Here is a 23,841-nt window from a genome sequence, read left to right on the forward strand (position 1 = left end):
TCGAACCCGCAACTTCTGCTATCCGTGCAGACACGTTACCAGTTACGCTACCCGGACCTTCAGTCCGATCGCCTCCTCCAGTATATATAAGCTAACATGACGACCATCGACGGTCATTACAATGCCGGCTGGGGACACACCAAGTGCCCACGTCCTCCCAAGGCACTCAACCAGCCATCGCAACCCCGGCAAGGCGTATAAATATAAATAAATAACGACTAACCCGTTACGAAGCTATACATCCACAAGAGCCGAATTATCGGGCTAGAGTTGGCTATAATAAATAAATAATTAATAAGACAATTTGGCCAAATTGTCTTATTAATTATTTATTTATTATAGCCAACTCTAGCCCGATAATTCGGCTCTTGTGGATGTATAGCTTCGTAACGGGTTAGTCGTTATTTATTTATAGATATATAATTGCTTTATTTTCACAAGAATTATCTCATTGTTAGGGAGTAAAGTACAAATTATATAGCGTATTCAGCTTAAAATTTAGAATAAATATTTGAATACGTGGTTAAAATAATATACATATAGTTTTTATTCATAAATATTCGACTATACATCGATCCAGGATAGAAGAGATGTTGACAGATAAGCTCAAAAGTACCTTTCAGTTCTAACTTTTAACCACCTTTCTGATAGGAGAACGAGTTCGAAGTTCAAACGTTTTAATCCAGTTTGTAGATTTAGAATACATTAAAACCCGTTAAACTGCCCCACTTCGAAAGGGGGTGAGAACGTTTATACAGTTTACTGAATAACCTTTCAAACTAGTTATGCTTATTCTAATATATTTAATATGAAAGATTAATTTTGATCTTAAAAACTGTGTTGCTTCCTCTTTGATTACTTTGTGATGTCAGGAAGAGAATAGCTGTATTTGATGATGCTACAGAAACATTAACAAAGTTCTCTTCGGCTTGAATTTTTGCTATTTTTGGAATTTCAAATGATTCTTTCTAAGCATTTCCTACGTTCATGCACGAATTGGCATAGGAATGAAACAAGTATAATAAAATAACTGTGTATATATATATGTGTGTGATGTGTGTAATGGTGCGTTATGTGGGAGAATCTTGTATAATGAAAATTACTCATCATCCTTAATTGTTCACAAAAATTACATTTTTCGATGGAAAAACAGGAAGTTTAAAATATATAAAAGCCAAATTTCGTATCGAAAAAGCCACAAATTGATATATACTTCCCGTTTCGTTTTTGCAACGTCACACTTAAAAGGAAGGATAATGATGTCACTGAATGAACAGAATGCCGTCCTTCATTCTGCCTTTGTATGGAATTCCGTATTACTTCCTATATCTAACAATGTCTTCAATTAAATAATAACCCAATAGACATGTTGTTCAAAGTTATTTTTTGAAAAGAGTACGTGTTTCAACATGAGAAATGCTCTGGAGTCAGGAAGAACTTAGTAGGTTAGTAGAATTCAACGTTTGATGACGTCAAAACGGTCGAACCTCGAACTGTTTCAAGGAACAAGTTAGAACAATTAAGGATAGGCGTTTGTACAAACGAGATTCTGTATTACAATAACAATATATAACACAGCTTATTATATACATCAGTTTTTCGCGATGTCGACAACTGTTTGTGGCGTTTCTCTATGCAAAAACAGATTCGCCTTCTTCGAAACAAGGATGCATGGTCGGATTAATTTTAGAAGAAATCCTCATGAAGAGCGGGGACGAGAGAGCAGAGAGAAGGTCACGAGGTCAGATAACCGATAGTTTGGTCTCATTCACTTGTGAAAACGGAAGTTTGTTTCCATTGAGGGGCGACTTAAGTTCTGTTTCTTTGACTCCGTCGTTCGTCTTGTTTCTTCCGTGAGAAGAGCTCCACGTCACGGCCGTGCTGAAGGTCATACGTGAACCCTCTAGAGGAAAAGAAACGTGTGAACTTACACCATTTTCTCTTACGCTACTGACTCATCCATGCATCTAACCATCAACGTAAAATCTATCTCCAAACAAACTATACCCCATCTCGTAAACTATAATTTAACAAAAGCTCGGTTAATGTTACCTATGGTTCCAAAATGGCGGCTGGTCTCTGATTCCAGCAAATAAAACGTAACCTAACCTATTCTAATAATTTTGTTGGTAATACTTATGGTAATTTATTAGAATAAGTTAGGTTAGAACGTGCGTACCCACTGTTTCCTTTCTTCTATTTGCTGGAATCAGAGACGAGCGGCCATTTTGGAACCATAGGTAACATTAACCAAAAGCTCACATGAAAAAGTTCATCCATTAATCAAACAATAGAAATAGAATTAAATAATTAGCATATAACTTCGCGACAAATGTATCTCCTCTCCCTACTGCATCGTATCAAAGATGGCGATCGAGTGTACAGTGCAACCTCAGAGTAGAAAATAATACTTTTCTATTTTATATTTAAATTGATAACTATTTTGTTTGAAATTTCTGCCCACGCAACAGAAAAATTGAAAAAATAAGGATTTTTGTGGACGAATTAGGAACAAAAACATAAAAGAACTAAAATAAATTAGAAACAAAGAAATTAAATTAAAATAAAAACCTACTATCGATGTCCTCTAGGACGATAAACGAAAGGTGGAGACGGTTTTATTTTTAGAGAATTTCCAGAATAATAAAGAAGTTGTTGTAGATCTCTGAGTGGCCGATCCTGTCGGAAAAATATTCAAATTATTAGTAAACAAAGTAATTCTAATTTGGACGGCGAGGACTTAAAAAACAATATATTTATTTCTAATACTTTAAAATAAACAAAAACAAAAAATAAATTAAGAAAAACAATGTATTTTTTTCGGTATTCGTTGATGGTATTTTAGGGAATTTCGAAAATTTAGAAGAAGAGATGTGAAATGTGGAAAGAAGAGGAAATTTGCAGGACATAATTAATAATGCTACTTACGAGGTCTCTTGAAAGTCCTCCTCCTATAGCCACACTTCAATAATTTGAGGAAAGCTTGTCGAAAGTTATTGTTGAAACCACCATAAATAATTGGATTGAGTGCACTGTTGGAGTAGGCCGCAAAAGTAGCGAAGTAATTGAAATTCAAAAACCAATCCGGCAGCTGAAAAACGAGAATTTATTCCTAAAATTATGCACAAAAGTATGAACTGAAGATACAAAATAATAAGATGATTTTTGTTAAACTTAAATGGCAAAAAAAATGATGAAAATAGTAATTACAATATTCGAATTTAGATGGCGCCACGTATCGAAAAAAGAACAGAGAAATGTAGTGTAAACTAAACTAATTGAGCGTTATACACGGTTTTTAAAGCTATAATACCAAAATAATTGAGGTTTTGAGAGAAGAAATTATTTTTAAATATTAAAAATGTCAAATTTACGCAAACATTTTTAATATCGCCTCCATAATAAATAGTATTTTGTTAATTTACTAATTGTTACTGTTACTACCTATTATAAAAAGTTGTAAGTAAGTAGAAGTTAGAATAATAAAAAGCAAATTAAAAAAAAAACAAAAATATATTATTATTTATTTAAAAAATTTTTCGAATTAAGAACGAATAACGTCAATAAGAGTCTTGACCTTTTAACAAGGTCAAGACTCTTTTTGACGTTAATGGAGCTATGAAGACGAATGATTAAGTTAAGTATTTACATGGATGATTTATTAAATAATTGGAGAAGATAAAGAATTGCAATTGGAAATAAGAATAATATTAGTTAAATTTTTCTTTTTACATTATACATTAAAATAGTCAAGTAAAATACTCGTATTATTTTGTCTGAGAAGCATTTTTCGTTATTAAATTAACTGTTTTTGAAGGTCCGAATAATATCAAATTTTCGACATTCCTCTTTGAAAACGTATAACATTTAACAATAATGTTAAGCAATGAAAGACATACACGAAAATGTTAAAATAATAGATTTTAAAACGTCATTCAAAAGGAGAGGAGCAATGGATAATTACAAAATGTTTCATCGATCGAACTTCGCCAACAGGACAATGAGGGACATCCATCACAAGGGGGGAAGATCGAGTAAATCCCGGTTTGTTTCCTTATCGAACCGACCACTCGCCGCAATCTGACAGAAAAACGAAAACGTCACACTACTGTCGTGTCTCTCGTTCATCTCACGAGAGAAATATCTTCCGTTCGCCAACCGTCGTTGACAACTTACAATTGCGAGAAGACATAAAAAAGGTAGCTAACGTGTTTGTTTTTCGGACCTGTGACGTTTCTTTATTATATCCCAACACGAAGTTGTCCTATGCATCATCTACACTATACATCATGCGCTTATGTGGCAACTCCTAGATAACTTCTCTGTTTATTTCATTCAAGAAAGTTTCTAGAGGAAAATTTCTCGAAGAAAAGACAGAATAATTTTTTTTAGGTTAAACGTTAAAAAAATGATAGATAATAAGTAAGACTGTATAAAGAAAATGCATTTCTTCGTCAACGAGTTCTGCTTGGATGGAAAACACGTGAGAATCTTTACGCTTTCCTTGAGATTTTTGAATCTTTTACGCTTTCCTTTTTTTTTACAAGAGAAAAATAGCACTACAAAAAGATTTTTGATTAAAAATATAAAATATCATTAAGATAATTTTTAAAAATTAAAATAGACATTAAATTAGTAATTTTGTTTATTTGGTTTATCTATACAAACAAAAAAAATAAAAAAAGAAAACCGTTTTTTAAACATTAATTAACATGTAAATAGATATAATACATTTAAAAAGACATAAGGGGAACTTACAGGAGCATCTTTATGTCCGAACTGAGAGTAGAGGACGATGATCTGGAAAGGCATCCAACAGAGAACGAATACCAGCAGAACTACACAAACCATTTTGATCACCTGAAAAGCATTTATAAACCAAGAAATTAACATTAAAATATCAATATCTTAAATATTTTAAAATAGTTCTAAATTTCTGTCCGAAACAATTATGCAATTAATTGTCTGTAAGATTTAAATTCTGTTGCCTCAAACGTAACAAGAGGCTTCCCGGAGGATGAGAGATTTAATGATGTATATTACCAAACTCAGTTTGGATTTAACTAAACTTAATTGATATACAAACGAAAGTGAATCGTGTAAACTCTTTTAAAAGAGCTAATAAAGAGCAATTAACATAAAGAGAAGAAGGAAAACAAGACAAAAGAGAAAGTGAAGAAATCTAGTAGAAAAGATGAGGATGAAAGAGTAGAAAGGATGAATGGAAACACGACCGGACAAGGAAAGAAAAATGATGTAAAAGAAGAATAATTATAACATAAATAAACAATTAGACGTAAGAAACATTAACAAATTAGAAATGTATACTAGTACTATTTTTATCAATTAACAGGACTTATTATACTGGAATTATGAATGCAGATATTTAGTCTTACAGATCAAAAATAATATTTTTTATTTAGTTCACCTGCATCCATAATTCCAGTATAATAAGTCCTGTTAATTGATAATAAAAAGTACTAGTATACAAGATAAATTTTAAATTACGATAGAGGACACAAAGGCATAATAATTATACAATTGTTATTGTTTTTCTTACATAATTTTTATATTACAAAAGCGTTGTAACTTGTAAAAACCAAAAGCCAAAATATTAAACAATCGTTCAATAAAAATTTTATTATTTTGGTATTGATCACCATTACGCAACTCACTGTATGTTCTACTTGATTTGTTTAATTAATGCCAGTCTCAATTGAATTAAAAAATTACTTTAATTGTTTGGAAAGTATTATTTAAAATTAATTTTGCTTGATTTTTGTCAAATTATTTGATCAGCTAATCTATCAAATACCAAGAGGGTACTCCAGTTACACGAGCAACGAAAAATTAAACAGTAAGATTGTATCTGTGCCATTGAACTTTTCGAACAAATTAATGATGAAAAGTTTGATAAAAATTAATCCCTTGACAAAATTGAAAAGTTTTTATAACTAATTTAAACAAAATTTTTCATTTCGATAGAAGAAACGTGGTACTTTAAGACAAGGGGAAAAAGCATCGACTCGTAACGTAAAGAAGCAATTACCAAGACAAAAGCGTCAATTAAATCGTAAATTACCACATTACCTAATTTCTTTTGTTTTTCTTTTGTCTTTAACAGGTTTTTTCCCCTCTTCTGATAGCGTATTGTTAAGTCCCGCGTTTGGAAAATACGAAATTCATTAGCGGAATTAAACTCTAAGTGATACCTTTGCGCCCTTTATGCCCTTCATTACAAGAAGTTTTTGATGCATTGTAGACTTTACTCCGATAATGCGCCCATTAAAACATTTACAACTTGGTAATTTCGTTATTGACAAAGAAGCAATACTGTTCAAATTAGGAATCATCACCCACAATCTAAACGATTGCTGCATCTTCCATTGCTTTCTCTTAGTGGGTAGTCTTCGAGTATCTATTGTAATTTATTATCTTAGTTAATTCCTTTACCTTTTTAATATCGTACCTGACAAATACTGATAGAGACAAAGACAATACAATACTATTTTTTATTATTAATACATTCTTAACATATTCTTCAATATAATAGGGGTTTGCCCCAATTGTCTCGGAAGTAAAATCAGGAATAAAAAGTGAAATTTCGGTGCTAAAAAGTTTATTTTTTTAAATGAAAGTATAGACAGGTTGATGCTAAAATTGAATAACATTGCTTGACTAAGTTATATATGTAAAGACTGCAGGCGATACCCATAAATCATTAGTTATTCTATACGCCACGCTTCGATTTTTTGACGCGATAGAAGTGACTAATTAATCATTAGAGAAAATACACATTAAACCGTTAAAGCTGTCAGGAAAATAAACACCAGATAATTCTGCTTTAAAAACTTTTTTGAAAAAAAAAAAAAATTACAATACTTTGTGCAAATTTTTCAAAATTATCTTGAAATTAATGTGGCGAAGATCGTAAAAAAAAGAGTAGATTCTAAAGATTTTTATGTAGAACTTACAACTTCTAAGCTGTTATTAAAGGTCAGTGGCGTAGCGAGGGGGTGCAAGGGGGTGTATCATGCACCGGGCGCCACTCGCAGAGATTGCGCCCAAATGGTCTCCAAGACAAACTATATGTGTTTCTGGAGGAGGGGAGGGAGCTCCAATAAAGTGTCCGGCGCCAGTTATGTTCGCTACGCCACTGTTAAAGGTTATATTTATCATATAACAACTAACATTGATTACAACATAAAAAAATAACATTAAAAGTTATTCATACATGGCAATAAAAGAATATGTATATCTATACAATCTAGTATTGTTTAACTTTGCATTATCCCACCGAACGAAAGAAATTCAATAAGAAATAAAACTTTTAAAGTTGTTTTTTTTTTTAGTAGAGATTAAACGAAAAATTTGTTGGAGAATTTGTTTTCTGATCCGGAACAAATCCCGAATTCGTCGGCTTAACACATGAAACACTTATCTGACGTGTGGCATTATCGTAAGTCTGTCACGTGGATAGATATGGATTTCTCTACAAAATCTCTTCTGAAATTTTTCCTTTACTCTAATACGCTAGAAAAATTTTAATAAGATTGCGGTAGATTTATTAGAAAAGAAAAACACTATACTATCTTCGTATTCAACATAATACGTTTAAGAAGGAACAATACCATTTCCATAATAGCTAAGACAATGCAAATCCAATTAGAGTATAAAAATTGTTCAATTGTATAACGCGTCAACTTGTACTTTGTATCATTTGAACGATTTAAAATTTTGTCTGTGACGAAAATTTTATAAATACAATAGCTTGATGTAATATATATATAAATTTAGAACTACCGATATTGTCGGAAGACGTCGTCATAAAACGACTACTACTTTACTAACTGTGATTCTATATCGAAAGAATCGTTATCTTTTGTCATTTGTTATGTGTTCTATCAGGTTTTCGCATTGTAAAACTCGGAAATTACCTGGAAATATTGATTAAAGATCATGGATAGATAAGAATTATCATTCCTCTTCATTAAAAATTAGTTAGTATAATGTGTTAGCATAATGTCATATTCACGTCACGTCTCCAAATTTTCTAATTTAACCGTAACAATGTTCCTTATTGAATTCAGTCATGAATCGAGGTCGATCCCATTCAAATATTCCTACCTCTCATTGTTCCTTTGTTTAACAGTGACCCTTTACGTACTCGAAGAGGAGAATGGAATTAAAACTATATGATTCAACTTAAACTCTTTTAAGTGATAACTGAGACGTTTATTGTGACGAAATCACAAAGCAACCCTTTAAACTTCAGAATTAAGAGCTATGTCAATAAAAATAACTAAAAAACAAAACTTTTTTCCGTTCTGTTCAACAATTAGAAACTAAATTTCCAAAAATTCCAATGTAATAAATAAAATAATGGCTCCTTTAACATGTTATAAATAATGTTTATCATTAACTCAGATACTGATCTAGAAAACTGATGACAAAGATTAAATATAGTAATGACGTTTGATATGAAATATTTAATTTAATCTCTCTCGTGAAATGATATGTAGTCTCACGAGAATTATCTCTGACAAATTTATTGTTAAATAAACTAGTTTTGCATGTTATAAATTAAGTCAGGCCGATTCAAATAAAGAAATGTAACTAGAGAGTTGAAGATTAAATGAGGTTTATTCTTCTTATACGTGAATACTCGATATATTCTAGGGGTAACATCTTAAAATAATTTATTTTTAGATAAATTATCATGACATTTTTGTAAAGAAAATCGATACGATTTAATAAATGTCACGTTGAATGATTTAGAAAGCAAAATGTAAGAAATTTATTGACAATTCTAAACAATTGTAAACGGCTTTTATATCTAGAACTTTAACCAAATAGAAATGATGTAAAATCGATTAAATTCAGTAGAATTCGTTGGCACAAGTTTTAGTAAAAGAGAATTTACGATTAAAATGGTACCAGTTTTCTGTATCTTTTTCAAGACGAATATCAATAAATTAAGTGATATTTATAGCAAATTTTTCTTAAAAATGGTAACGTTTATAATATTTTAAAATTTCTTTAGACGATCTTAAAGTTCTGTAGCCAAGAATTATTTAAGATTGCATCTTAAAAAATAAAATTCTAAAGATTCAGAGAGATATTCAAGGAGAGTAAAGAGATATGCCAACTCTTAATCTTTTAGATCTAACTATAGAAAGTTTTACACATGAACCTGTACTTGATGCCCCACTAAAGATGATATCTTGATACACATTTGAGAGAATAAGACACGTGTTAATTCATTTTGACACATTCTAGCATTCAAATTCAATACATTTAATTAATTTAGTTTGAATGGGAACGAAGATCGGTAGAAAATTAACATTGGATTATTCTGTAAAATTTAATAACAAGTTCGATCCACGAAGAAATAACTTCAATTAGATCTGCTGCATTATTTATTGTTAAGTTTGCAGAAATAAAACCATATCTTTTTGAAGAAAATGGCTTTAAATCGCGAATTTTCGAAGAATTCATCTGGAAAATAATGTTTGGTAGGAAAGATTGTGAAAGTTTTACGAGTTCTCTTTGAGTGTTTCAAGAGCCTCATCTTAAAATTTTGATGTTTATTTTATGTCAAATCATATAAAATTACAATATTTTGACAAATATAAATATCTGTTTTCAGCTAAAGTAATTTATCGTTTCACATTCAATAAAATTCATCTCTACTCTGTAACTTTTCCTTCAAATCAAAAATATTGACACGTCCCGAAGTTTTGGAAATTATTTTCTTTCATTAGTTTAAAGCCTGGATTAGTCAACTTGGAATTATCTGTAATTAATATACAATTATTGCTTTAAACACATGTCAGAAGTACAGTAAACGTGGCAAAATTTGTTTGACTTCGCCACCAGAGGGAAATTCCAAAAATTAGTAACATTAAATGCTTGTGCGATAGTTTCGTATCCGATTAATAATGTTTTCCAATCCTATTAAATTTAAAAATGATTTTAAAAAACTATTTATTACTTTTTTCCGCAATATATTTTTTATGATTTATTTTAATTAGTATTTATTTTTAATCGATTTTACAAAATAAAAGTACGAAAATAAATAATTATTACATTATTAAATCCGACTTTTGCCCCCTGGTGTTCAAGTTATGTCAACACCTCACAAATTAAAATATTGTATAATAGAAATATTCATATTTTCTACTTATAATCACACAAAAACTCATTATTTTTACTAAATTAAAATTTTAAAAATAATAAAATATCATTAGAATAAAGTAAAATGTTTACATCGAAAAATATGGAATTCGATCAGAGGAGAAAAATAGAAGAATCCAAACAAAAGTTTAAGAGTAAGATAAAAATTAATGAAGAAAGTTAAATACAGAATTAATTTAAAACCTTAAAGATAAACGACAAAACTTTAATAAAAATTAAATGATAAATATGACTATTCGTTTAGCGAAATACGCGAACCAGCGGCATCCGCCATCCGGAAGGATAATTAATAAAAATTTTCATAATTAATTATACGCCGTGTCTTTATTCCCGTAAACATCTCTCATTTAAAGCTTTAATAAGTCTTTTAGTCGCGATAATTGTTTACAAAACTGCTTAAATATTAAATTCTTAGAAAGTAACATGTTCTAATCTTATTATGGAAATGAAGAATTAAGTTTGACTGGTTTATTATTTAATTTGAATTTATCACAAATTCAATCGTTTAAGAAGCAGAAATTTTCTTCGGGCATAATATTTTCTTCAATACTTTTCCTAAATTAAGATTTAGATTACGTTTTTTTAACTAGAATGAGATAATTGAAGATTTCAACAGGCGACAAGTGTCATTTAAGTGTTTAGGAGAGTGCATAAATAGGAAAATAACAATCATTTAATGCTGTTTTTAAGATTAACATATTCTTTCTGTCTTCTTTATCTAAAATGTTGTAAGAGCTATGTGGTCCTTGTTAAAACATAAATATTTTCTATATTTTTCAATTATGTAGTGTATTATTAATTACTCTGGTTATGAAGTAGAGAAACATCGCTTTATTTAATTTGTAAAAAAGTAAAATCTAATTACAAATTAAATTAAATAGGCATTGGATAGTTGCATTATACAGAAGAAATTTGAGTCGAAAGTAAAATTTCTATCGGAAAAACTGGAAGAAAATAGTATTTTGGTTGAAATTCGATCGTTCTTTTCGTTATTTTCAATAGATTCGACTAAAAATATAGGTTAATGTTACCTATAGTTCCAAGATGGCGGCTCGTCTCCGATTCCAGCAAATAGAAGAAGGGAAACAGTGAGAACGCACGTTCTAACCTAACTTAACCTATTCTAATAAATTACCATAATTATTACCAACAAAATTATTAGAATAGGTTAGAACGTGCGTACCCACTATTTCCTTGCTGGAATTAGAGACGAGCCACCATCTTGGAACCATAGGTAACATTACCCAAAATATATTACTTTTATATATTAAATATATTCTTGCTATTCATTAGCATATTTGGAAAGTACAGATTCACAATAAAGTCATTTTTATTCTTTTTTCTATCCATCTACATATGCAAATTGTAAAAATAAAGCTTGCATTCGGGATCCTAGTAGTTCAGACAACGTTAAGATTTATTACAAGTAAATAAATAAGTGACGACGTTGCAAAGAAGTAAATCCACTTATTCGTAGGACGACATGACAAGTTTTCCCAGTCGTAAACATTCGATACTTTAATGTTTTAACATATATTCTTAGGTGTTTTAAACGAGGCGAAAACCCTCAAAAAAGTCGGGTAATCATGACGAATGAATCGATCCGACAGTTTCTTTAAGAAGAGGATTTGAGTGATAAGAAAATGCCTAAAAAGAAAGGAATATATCAAAATTAAGAAGTAAAAAAATCTGAAGATCAAGCAACACGACAGACATCACTGAACCAAATGCAAATTTCCTCTAAAAATGCATTCATTCTTAATACACGAGAGAAAATTAAATAGGGTATTTTAATTGAATTGGAAACTTCGTAATTTCTAAAAGAATATTATTATTTTGCATGATTATATTAAAGATAAACATAGTTTTAATGTCGTTCTCTAAACGAATGAGGAGGAGGAGGAGAAAATACGACTAGAAGATAATCTGGGACTTTCTCAGGAGCTTCGAAAGTGGCTATAATGGATTGTGGAATAGCGTGATAAGCAAAGAGAAATTACTATACTCTTGCGAAAATTTGAGATCATCTCCTCCTTATTACTTAAGAACTATACTTGGAAGGATATACTTATTTAAGTGATGTACTTAGATTAGGCTTTAACTCCAAACCAGTATCTGTAAGTGATTGGGAGGAACACGATAAAAGTGAAATGGAACCTTTCCAACAACTCCGAAAGTGACTAAACTAGGTTCTTGTGAAGCGTGGAAAGTAACAGGAAATTACCAAGTTTATCATTTATTCCTACTTTAAACGAGCAGCAGTTAGGAAAGAAGTGCTTGACATCTTTATTCAGAAGACTATGTCATCATTACTATCATCTTAACATTACAAAGTAAATCCATAACATCGCTTATCTCGATCACTTAACATTAAAGCATCTCCATCCTCCCCACCTCATTTAATTTTCTAAGAAATTCTCTCAAGTCTCGTTAAGAAAGAAAATTATGACTTATATATATTTACTTAATAAATTTAAAGAAATAATGTTTATTTTATGTAAATATCCACAAATTTCATCACGATAAATAGTGAAAAGATCGATCTCCATTTCGATTAAGTTGAAATTATGCAAATTTGTATCTCGATTCTAGAAATTATCATTAATTAAATCTTAACTCTTTCGATAGAAAATATTATTTAAATTTTAAATCTTAAAATTACTTAAGAATAAATTATTCACGTTTTTATTGTAGATGTGATGAAGCTTCGAGCATCCTGAATGGCAAGCTCTTATCTAATTTAGTGTAAAATCTCGAAGGAGAAGTTTTATGGAAGTAAACAAACTCAAAATAAACTTTTAAAATAGACTTTTTGAATGAATACGAAGCGAGGGACGAAGAGAAAATAAAAAAAAACAAAAAAAGAAAGCCTTTTTTCTTTACGGATAACGAGTTTCGAAGTAAGAAAATTGAAGAAAGGTGTAACCTGATGGAAGTAACTTTCAAAGAAATAATGTTAAACTTAGAAGAGAAATAGGAAACAATTTAAAGATCGTAAAAAATGTTATAAGATTGTATCGACCACAAAAGTCAATCATTGTTTAGAGACTTTTGGAGAAGTTTAAATTAAAATCTTCAAAGAAGTACTCGCCCTAAACAATTTTTACGACTCTCGTCTTAAAAAAAAACACCTTGTATTTTTTTATTTTTATATAAATTACAAATGAAAATTAAATTAAAAATACTCCTATATATTCCCCCGTTTTAACGACCTAATTAATTCCTGAAATACAATGGCTCGTCGTTAAACGAACCGCTTTACTTCCTAGGCTCAAATGTTATAAATTGAGAACATGTTTACGGAAATGCAGTTGTGTGTATGTAATTTCTCACAGGAATGGCTCAAAATATGTGTATTTTATACAATCGTAATATAAAATTATTTCCAGTTGTTAAAACGAGAGCGGTCGTAGAGCGGGGTTTATTATAATAAACGGGTTAAAACATAAATTAAACCGTTTAGTTAAACTCTTTATACCCATTTATATTTTACGTAATTGAAGTTAATTTTTAGCGAGTAGAAATATATTTCGAGAAGTGCCTCCATCGACGGATGACGTCAAGAATTTCCTCCCTAAACAGTAGTTAGACGTCGACACTTCAACTTCAAGATAATTACTCTTCGCGTTTTTTGATCTCCCTTTAACTACGTGTATTTTATTTGTCCACCCAGTTTGACGTCGAAAACTCATTCATCTTATTCACCCTTCCAACATTTATTAAACTCTTGCTTAGATATAGATAAATGTTCGTTAAACGTTTGTTTATCTATGAAAATACGAAATTTCCAGTGTATTTTCCTTGGTTACTCCCTCATCTTTTAAAAATTACTTTAAAAATTTTTTAAAACACTTCACAAATTGTGAAAGATGGCCTTTCTTATAGCATATTTCTTAAAGCCGGCTTAGCTTTATTCTAATTATTTTCGAACGAAGAAGTACTTTCTTTGTGAATCCAATCAAACATACAAACAATTTAATTAAAAAAGAATATAAATAAGTGGATTTTATACTTGTCCACTCAATAGATTTGTACGTAAATATTTTTGAATCCAATTTGAGAGCGATTTACTTCCTTTGATATGCTCCTAATAATCCAATTTTTATGATTTTTATTGCAAGTGATGTGTAAAAATGTTTCAGAAATCTTCTTCTATTAATTACGATTATTATTCACGTACAAAAAATTTTAAATTATAATGAACGAGGAATTTTTTTATTGTGGCATCGTCACAATGCATATTTTAAATTAAATTAATTTAAAATATACGTTCTCCATCTCAAAGTACTTGGGTCTTTACAATTAATTGGGCCTCAGGCTCCTAAACTTTCCATATCTCATCTCGTCTTTCATCTATCTAACTCAGTTCTCGAGATTAAGGAAGGACAGACAGGCAGGCAGACGAATGACTGGGAATTTAGAGGTCTACAATTTTTACAAATTGCAGGCTAATAAGATTATATTTATAATAGTATTTTATAGAGAAACGAAGAAAAATCTGTAGCTTTGTAAATTTTATTTACTTTGCACATTGATTGGGATTTAATTAGAAAATTAAAAGTTTAAATTTTGTAGATCTAGAACCAATTTAACGAAGAGAAATTTATTTTAAATAATATTTTTAAAAAGTAACGTTAATCGTATGGAGATATGCTGATATAGTGAAGTGATGCTAGTGAGTTAGTCTCTCCAGCATTCTTCTTCTTCTTCTCTCTGGCCCTCATAGTCCTTGAAGGACCTTGGCCTCATCCAGGATTTTCATCCATTCTTTTTTATTTTGGGGCTTCTTTCTCCAGCAGCTCACACCCATCTTTCTCAAATCAGCCTCCACATCCTCATCCCATCTTTTACGTGGTCTCCCTCTCAACCTTCTCCCCTCTGGTCTTTCTCTATACACTTGATACACCTTTCTCTCCGGTTCCATTCTTTCCAAATGCCCAATCCATCAAAATCTCCCATTACACTAAAATCTCCCATAGTCTCTCCAGCATCACAAGGATTATTTATGTAAATATACGAAGAAACAATTAAATTTTATCATTTTTATCGATGAATAAATGTTAGGAAATTCCATAGAACTATTTTATTCAATTATTTTATTTCGTTTTCCAGTTATAATGATCGGATATCGTATAATTCCTCACTAGTAGCTCCACTTAATATAGTTTTTTGGTGGGCTTTTACATATCTTCGCATGCAAATTACATTGAAAAATTATAAATTAATATTCTAAGTCTGTTTTCGAGAGAAAAATATATTGAATTTTAAAAATGTTTTGTATAAATTATCGTTTATTTAGCACTCGTACGAGATGTGATACTTATTACAACTAATATTCCCAAGAGAACTGTGCATTATTTTTATCAGTATTGCAGCAGTACGTAGATAAAATTAGCATATTCAAATTAGCTAACTTGGTCATGCGAAACTATGTAACAAGTGAGTAGTAATGAAGAAGATAAATTGATTTACTCTTTCGAGTTTGCAACTAATTTAAATTATGCGTAGATAAAAGTGTTGTATACACCATTCTACTTTTATAAATTTATGCCGTGATTTATATAGGTTTTCGCATATTAAATTATAAACAGGAAGTATTTAAAAGTCTTTAAATGAGGGAAAGTTAGCATATGTAAAAAAGTACTTCACCGAGTAAATAGTTAAAGAGATATCTTCATTTAATGGTCGAGTATACATTCATTTTGCTAGCAAGTTAAGAAAAACTCGGAGCTAAATGCTGTTTCACGTATTTTCTATGATAAATAGGCCGTCGAGACAGATTTGGAACGGAAGAACGGAAGAATTTCCTGATTGATACAGAATTGCCTTTCATGAACATTTAAACGTTAAGACCCTACTGGGGCAATTCATGTAATTTAATGACGTTATGGTGTTTCATTACTTTCAAATAAGTTCTCTCTTAAAATGCGATTGAGCGTGAAGAAATAAGAATCTCTCTTTGCTTTAATCCTTTCTCGATAATTGACATCAAAGACGAGAATCACGTTTCTTTCTCATTCTGCTGAAAAAAGTTTCTAACTAGAAACTGGCATTCGGTCACCCTCATTAGGTAAAGAAAGGCAACCCATCGATTTTTTCCACGTAGACTCGAGTATTTTCATCCTGGACTTAACGACAATGTCTATGACTACTAATGATGTAATGTGGAGTCGAACTATTAAAAATATTTCAATATTGCTAATTTATTTCTCGAGATACATCTGTAGGAATTTATAATAGTTTGATAAACTTCAAAGAATCTTACGCATCTCTTAATGATGTGGAGAGATTATTTTCGTTACTGAAATACTAGTTAAGTATTATAGATTAATCTTTAGTGTTAAAAAAAGTACTGTTTTTCCAGTTATCTTACAGAATAACCAGTTTTTCCAACTATATTACGATTTAGTTTGTGATATATTTAAGATATAAGCTAATTATACGATAATATTCACGAAAAAAAGAAGAGATAATAGGTAAATTCGGTAAGAAAATGCAGAATTCTATACTTAATTCGAGGCTTGAGATGATCAATTCTATAATATAATTAAGTTTTCACGTATTAGAGTTAAGAAAATGATAGTTATAATACTAAATATAACCATTCTCTAACTTGTTAAAGCATAAACACTTGTTACGCTCTTATTTCTTGTTCATCGATTTTTTCTTCTCTCCAACTTCTCGCTTCAGGATGCTGAGATCGATATGAAGACGAATTTTATCTTTGGAGCTAACTTCTTCCATAAACAAATATTTAAATAATTTCGATAGAGAGCATGTAAAACTCGATATGTATACTTTTACATATAATTGAAATTTGCATAAAGCTTACTGAACAATATATAGAGGGAAAAGAGATAGAAACATAGAAAGAAGCTCAAGATGAGTATCTTAGAAATCGATAATTAAAGCTAAAAAAATTTAATTAACTAAAGTGAATATATTAAGTTACTTTATAAAAGTAGGTATTTACATGCAAAATAAGCGAAGAAAGTAACACTATACATAAAAAATTCCCCGTTGATTTACTAAGTAGATAGACTTCCACTTTTTAAACGAGAAAACAGCCATACCCCGAGAATAATAGATTAAAAAACAAATTTGCTTTTAATGTTTTGCATAATCCAATTAGTTTTAAGTAGTTTTTATATTTTCTATCTAATAAAATAATTATAAGATAAGTATATGACAACTGTACAAAGCTCTTGCAACTGTTTCACTCCAGTCATTAGGAAGAAATTGTAGTACTTATGAAAGAACTGAATACAATACTTTAAGAAACAGAATGGCAAATGTCTAAAGAATTCTTATAATTTACTTAATTAGATACAACTTTATGTAATGTTTTCATATTCCGGTTTAATTAGTAAAGAAGTATTAGTTTATGGATCAAAATTCTCTGAGATGACTGCAGTTGTGATCCTTCTTATCCAGAAAATGACGTCGCATCAATTACAGTGTCTCCATTTCATATTTTCTTTTGATATGTCAATGTTTAATAGATTTCTATTAACAAAAACACAAATTCTATCTGAAATTCTCTTCAATAACAGCAAAGATATTTCTCCTTTACATAGAGCATTCTTGTCATTGAAAGGTTCAACAACCAGACATCAGAGAGGTGTCGAGTATAAGACATTGATAAGCAGCATTTATTAATATTAAATCACCCTTCAAAAGAAGGTTAATAAATTAGGAGACTTGGCGAAGTGCTGCAAGAGACAAAATTAAATAAAGATGCTAGAAGAACTTTATTTAACCCGATCAAGTGTAAAATTAAACTGGAGGGGATTAACTAATATATTTCCTTGCTGTGACATCAACCGAAAAACTGGTTCTTGTGAAATTTAACGTGTTTCTTAGGAAGTTTTTCGTTAATTACTTGCTCTTAAATTGCATCTAACAAGCCACATCATTTGTATCTTCCGGTGGATAGTTTGAACTCGTTGATTTCGGAAGTATAAACTTTAAAATGCTTCTTTTCCGGTTTGTGAAACACAATCCCGAAATGGATTTTCACAGATTTTGATAAAAGAAATGAAAATATTCCCTTTCATTAAATTATCATTTTCCGCTCGAAAGAGCAGGAAGAGCAAAGATGCTGTAAAACCTTTAGAAGTTTTCATATATATATTTTTTTACTAAGATTGTGCCATTGTTAAAACATTAGTACGTGAAATCCATAGATAACTTCGATGAAAAATTTAATATATTCAAGTTTTCCTAGATTTTTACAACCAGAAATTTTGATAGAGACTAATAATTAAAGAAAAATGCAAAAACAAATATGAATTTCTACCAAATTTTAAGATACAATAAAATTGCATTTTGTGAAAAATTCTAAAATTTTTTTAAACAATTAGCAAATTATTTATAAAAAGTATAAAGATTTGTATAAGAATTTAAATTTTTTATAATGCTTGTAACACGAATAACTGTTTATAGGAGAGAAGTTCATGCTATATACGAACATGTTTCACCAACAGAAGAATTGATACAGTATCTATTGTTTTGGTTCGTTCCTAGTTCGAATGCCTTTTTGTTATCTTTCCTAGACTTAGTAAGGAATAAATAAAGACTATAAAGTTCTATCGAATTTAACAATTCAGCATTTTACACGTGTGTAGACCTAAACAAACAACTGCACATTAGTGTTACATTTCCATTAAGTCCAAAATGGCTTTCATAATGTTATTAACAATAAACATACTTTTAATTAACACGTTTTCATGCGGAAGGAGTTCTTCGTGCTCTGATATAAATTTCTGTTAGTTTGATGAAGAATTAACGAGTAACAGCTTCATTTCTCACAATACCGTAGCATTCCTCTAAGCAATCCCTTTGACTCATATTCTGAGATTAATCTACTATTTTCTTTTGATACGATGTTTGCTTTCTCTCTCTCTCTCTACATTACCTACGTCGCTAAAATTTTCGATCGACCATTAAGGAACGTTGGAGTGGAAAGTTGAAGTGTATAGAAGATAATTTTATCATCTTGAAGAAGTGTTCTCGGGTCAATTAAAGGTCGCTGACGATGCTAAAAGTTATAAAAGTTTTATAGAAAATAATAATAGTTAACACTTTACTGATTTAGATAAATGGAATCGTATTTTCAGGACATTCTACTGAATTCATAAATTTGTCCATAGAAGAAAGTTGTAAATTTAAAGTTTTCTGATTTCTAATAAGGTTATTCAACCTCAAAACCATATTTATGACCTATTATGCATTCAAAAAGGAGTTTAAAGTACGGAAAGAATTGCTTACGTGTTAATTTATACACGATAGACGTAAACTAAACGTATATGTGATGGTATTGTTATCTTTCGTGGCATTGAAGCGCGATTTATTCATCCTGTTTTAAAATATACACTCAGAACCGATACCTTTGCTAATCCATACCTTTTTCTTAGCCCTATGCTGAATGTTAATGTTAGAAGTGCTCCTCTCTCCCGGAAGTTCGCTCATCCACAGTCTCCTAACGATGAGAGAATAGGTGGTGGACATGATGATGATTGGTAGGAAAAAAAGCGCTATTGTGACAAAAGTGTAATAGATCTTCTTTCCTTTGACCAGTTTGATACATCTTCCTAATTCTTCCGAATAAACCACTTCGTGGGGCCAAACGTCTGAGCATTGGATCTCCAGGAAGTCGCTCCACTGAAAGGAGAAAAGCATCCTTTATTATAAAAACAAAAAGGAGACGATGATAAGTGACGTTCGTGCATACTTTTTAATAACAAAAATATAATTACTTAGCATTTCCGTAACACGTGCTGATGAGTATCTGAAGTGATATTACTAATGAGTAACAACTTTTGTGAGTAAAAATATAAAGAATTTTGTATAAATAAATCAACGTTTTTAGTAAGAATATACAAAAATCCTCAAGGAATATATCATATAATAAATTAAATAATGAAAATCCTAACAGTTTTGCTCTTTGTCATACATTGTGTCCAACGTTTAGGACAGTAACATCAATTGTAGAGATTTAAAGCTAATATCGCGAGCGTGACAGAAACGAATTTGTATGTAACATTAAAATTCCGCTCAGGTAAAATGGCAACTTTCGCATCAATAACTTATAATTCGTCGACGAGAAAATTTGGACAATGATAAATCGTTAAGTGTTTATGCTGTCAAGACAACAAATCACGCAAGAATAACGAGTGCCGAGAATGATAGATCTGAAGAATAGTTTTTGGAATTACGAGAACATCACGTTATGCGATAGAGAAACTTTACACTCACCTGTCTTTCCACGTGAGTTCTGTAGATGGGGAAAGGAATAGCAGCCAACATGGAAACGATCCAGATAACTGTGATGACAGCACTAGTCCTTTGTTTAGTGATGCGGACATGTAGAGGGAACATGATTGCGATGAATCGGTCGCAGGAAATGGCAGAAAGAGTTAATACACTAGCCGTCAGACACGTCACTGTGGATAAAAATTGTACAAATTATACTCGAATAGGTCAACTTGATGCATAGTAAGTTATGCTAACGCCGGCTGTAAGTTATGGATTTTAATTTTCAAAAAACCTAAAATTCCTGTTGAAAATTTGACCAATTTTTCATAAGATTGAATGTATAAGAATACAAATAAAGTGATTTTATTATGAAAACTTTGTAATTTAGTAATTTACAATTGTTAATATTAACTTAAAGGTAGCACCCAGAGTTTAAATTTCATGAATTGAAAAGGATGACACTCTTGTTGTGTCTTTTATTTTTGTAGTTTTGGTGCATCTGTTATATAAATAAATTCAAATCATTAGGGACTTCTGTATAATTTCGTTAAAGGTTTGCTACTTGGTGGGATAATTGCTAACAGAATTGTAATTCTCAGTTGTTGAACGACATCAAAGACACTTAAGAAGTGAAGAAGTCTTTAAATGATCGAATAAAGTGGGATGTAACGCTTATAGTCTCTGCTAAGACTCGAGCAAATTACCGAATTACCAACTGTCAGAGGTACTTTTACTTGAATTTTTCTAAGAAACTGTCAAAAAAGGCTCATTTCTATTCTGAAAGTTTTGTAGAAGTTGTATAAAAATACATTAAATGTAAATACATTCAGAGAGCAGAGATGGAAAAATAATATTACTTCATCAGATATTACATTACAGTCATTTGACGTTTGTAGTGATTCGTGTTATTAAAGACATCTCTTAATATTTATTAAAATGTACTTAGAAAAAAGTATTAAATCGATTTCAAACTTTAGGATAAAACTAAAATGACTTAGGATCTGATGGAGCAGAAGGAAAAAGTTTGATAATGACATCTGTCTAACGTTTTCTATGTTGCATCGATCGTTTGCACTAGCGAGAAACAATGTAATTGCATTGTCAAGCTTTGTTTTTATTTCGATTCTTTCCCGGAAACAGCGTGTGATTGTGATACGTCCAATTGAAATTCTAGAAAAAAGAAGGAATCCCCATACAATGATACGTAACAGAGATTAATGTTGGAGTTTTCTATATAAGCAATCAGGCAGAGAATGTTGAAAAAGATCGAAGAGCACAAAAATTACAGGAGAAAATACAAAATTTAAGTACAAAATTATAGAGAAAGGTTTTCAAATTGTGTTAAATTCAGATTTTTCATTTTACATTGAAAAAATATGACGTTATATTTTTTTCTCTTCTAGTTGCTGTATCAAATTTTAATCATTGAATCATTATCATGCGGTATAACTTCTTCAGAAAGCAGCTGTCATTTCAGATCCATTAGCCTATACATCACTTTATTTATAGACCTATCTGTTATACATTTTTGAATAGAATGTATGAGTAATAGCCATTAGTCTCGGATTCTACTCGGACAAACAAATTTATTCTATGTATAGAAATATTCTTTTAATGATGGACATTTTCTATATATATATATATATTTCGATGACACTTTGGCAGCGAATTCGAATAAATATAACATAAAATTTGAATAATAAGGAGTATACAAAATAAAAATAAATTTGTATGAATAATATAATCATTAAATAATTAGAGTAGCTTAAACATGATTACTCATATCATTGAGTAATTAGCCTTCTATTCTCATCTGTGTAATTAATCATCATGATTTTTAATGTAATAATTAGCAAAGGATGTAGTAACTCTGAGTGAAGATTGTAGAGTTAAAAGATGATTTTCCTGGTTTAATTACTCTGCCATTTCTAAATCTAAAATTTTACAAATAATATTCTGACTAATGGAGCGATACAGTTTACAATTCAAACTTAAGAAAGTATGGAAGAAAAACTGAAGAATTAAACTCTGCACAATAAAATGTAGTTTGAGTATTCTGCAAACAACTTATACTCTATGTTAAAATGTTATGTAAATACCTTCCTCAACCAATAGCGGATCTAGAAATGTTTAAAGAGGGCACAGAAAGTAAACAATACGCCTTACAAAATTTTTTATTACGGAATCCTGCTTTACTCCCCAGAAGAGGGATGAAGCTGCACCCTGCGCATCCCGTAAATCCGCTTCCGTTCTCAATCTGCCTACCAGTGGTCGAGTGGTTAAAACCGCTGAAAAGTGGTATTTAGACACGTACTGGCTACTGGAATTTCCCGGGTTTTCTTTACGTTCTAACACGAAAATAGGAGGTTTACAATAGAAAGTCCTCTCAGGGAGAACCCCTTGGCAGATTGTCTGTGTTTTCTTTCCTTCTTCTATCAGACCCCACCCTTCTCCAACCAACTATCTACCCATATACGAGCAAAACTTAAAACTTTGTTTCTATAAATAACCCGTGTTTTGATCTGGACTTATAATAGCCTATAAACCAGCTAATCATATATATTTAAAGTTTCTTCAATTGACTTTAATTAATAAAATCTCTTAAATCCATTCGATTCATTTTTATATTCATTTCGATACTATCAATTGTATACAACAGGAAATGTTATGAATAATAATTACATTCTCGTTTTATTATGTTCGATAACATCACCTAGATTTATCGAAAGAGGGCGCTACCGACGATGTCGGTGGCGCTACAAATATTGTAGCGCTCTCTATCACTACTAACGCCATCTACTACTGCTCAACTGCTACAGCATGAGCAGCAGTGATAATGCCAAGAAATATATTTATTTTTTAAAATTATTAAAATGTTAAATAAAACAACGAAAATGATTAACTAAATTATGATGACATTTATCTGTTTAATGATAATTAAAGAGATGATAATAATAGTTTAACTCGACTTTTAAGACGATGATTAGCAGTCGAGGTCATTAAATTAAAGAAAAAGTTTCAGAAAATTTACTCCAACTCTATTAAATGCTTTCTATAATTTAAATTTTAAACAAAATTGGGGGGGGGTTTATCTTTGTTTATAGCTGTAACTTTACAGGAAATCAAATTTTTAATTAACTCTTTACAGCTGCTTAACTTCAGTGATGAAGAACAGGAGTGTTCAGAGAGGGCTAACATCTATCGACTGATGTTACTTTACCATTATTAATTTTGAAATGAAGAGAAAAAGTAATCAGTAAAAATATTATAAAAAAACTAAAATATTTTGTCTAAAAGAAGCGAAACAACAGAATAAAATAAAAAACTCCTGCTTCATAAAAGTTCTCATTCGCTCGACCACTTACCAAATGATGTAGCTCTTAAGAA

The 23,841-nt window shown here is 30.5% G+C and overlaps 1 protein-coding gene across 2 annotated transcripts in view; it reads right to left on the reverse strand.

Annotated features, from left to right (window-relative positions):
- Positions 1–523: 523 nt before the first annotated feature.
- The window catches only part of LOC136983424 (QRFP-like peptide receptor), a 35,104-nt gene continuing 11,786 nt past the window's right edge, over positions 524–23,841 (reverse strand). For both annotated transcript variants that reach the window (XM_067280161.1, XM_067280160.1), the window contains exons 2-7: positions 20,455–20,642; positions 19,603–19,860; positions 4,759–4,860; positions 2,929–3,091; positions 2,576–2,679; positions 524–1,903 (exon numbers count right to left, since the gene is read on the reverse strand). In XM_067280161.1, coding sequence (XP_067136262.1) covers positions 2,588–2,679; positions 2,929–3,091; positions 4,759–4,860; positions 19,603–19,860; positions 20,455–20,642 — 803 coding nt within the window. In that variant the 3' untranslated portion in view covers positions 524–1,903; positions 2,576–2,587. The remainder of the gene's footprint in view (positions 1,904–2,575; positions 2,680–2,928; positions 3,092–4,758; positions 4,861–19,602; positions 19,861–20,454; positions 20,643–23,841) is intronic.

Source organism: Centruroides vittatus, unplaced genomic scaffold (genome assembly GCF_030686945.1).
Source record: "Centruroides vittatus isolate TY-2023 unplaced genomic scaffold, ASM3068694v2 contig_882, whole genome shotgun sequence".
In the NCBI taxonomy this organism is placed as follows: Eukaryota; Metazoa; Arthropoda; class Arachnida; order Scorpiones; family Buthidae; genus Centruroides; species Centruroides vittatus.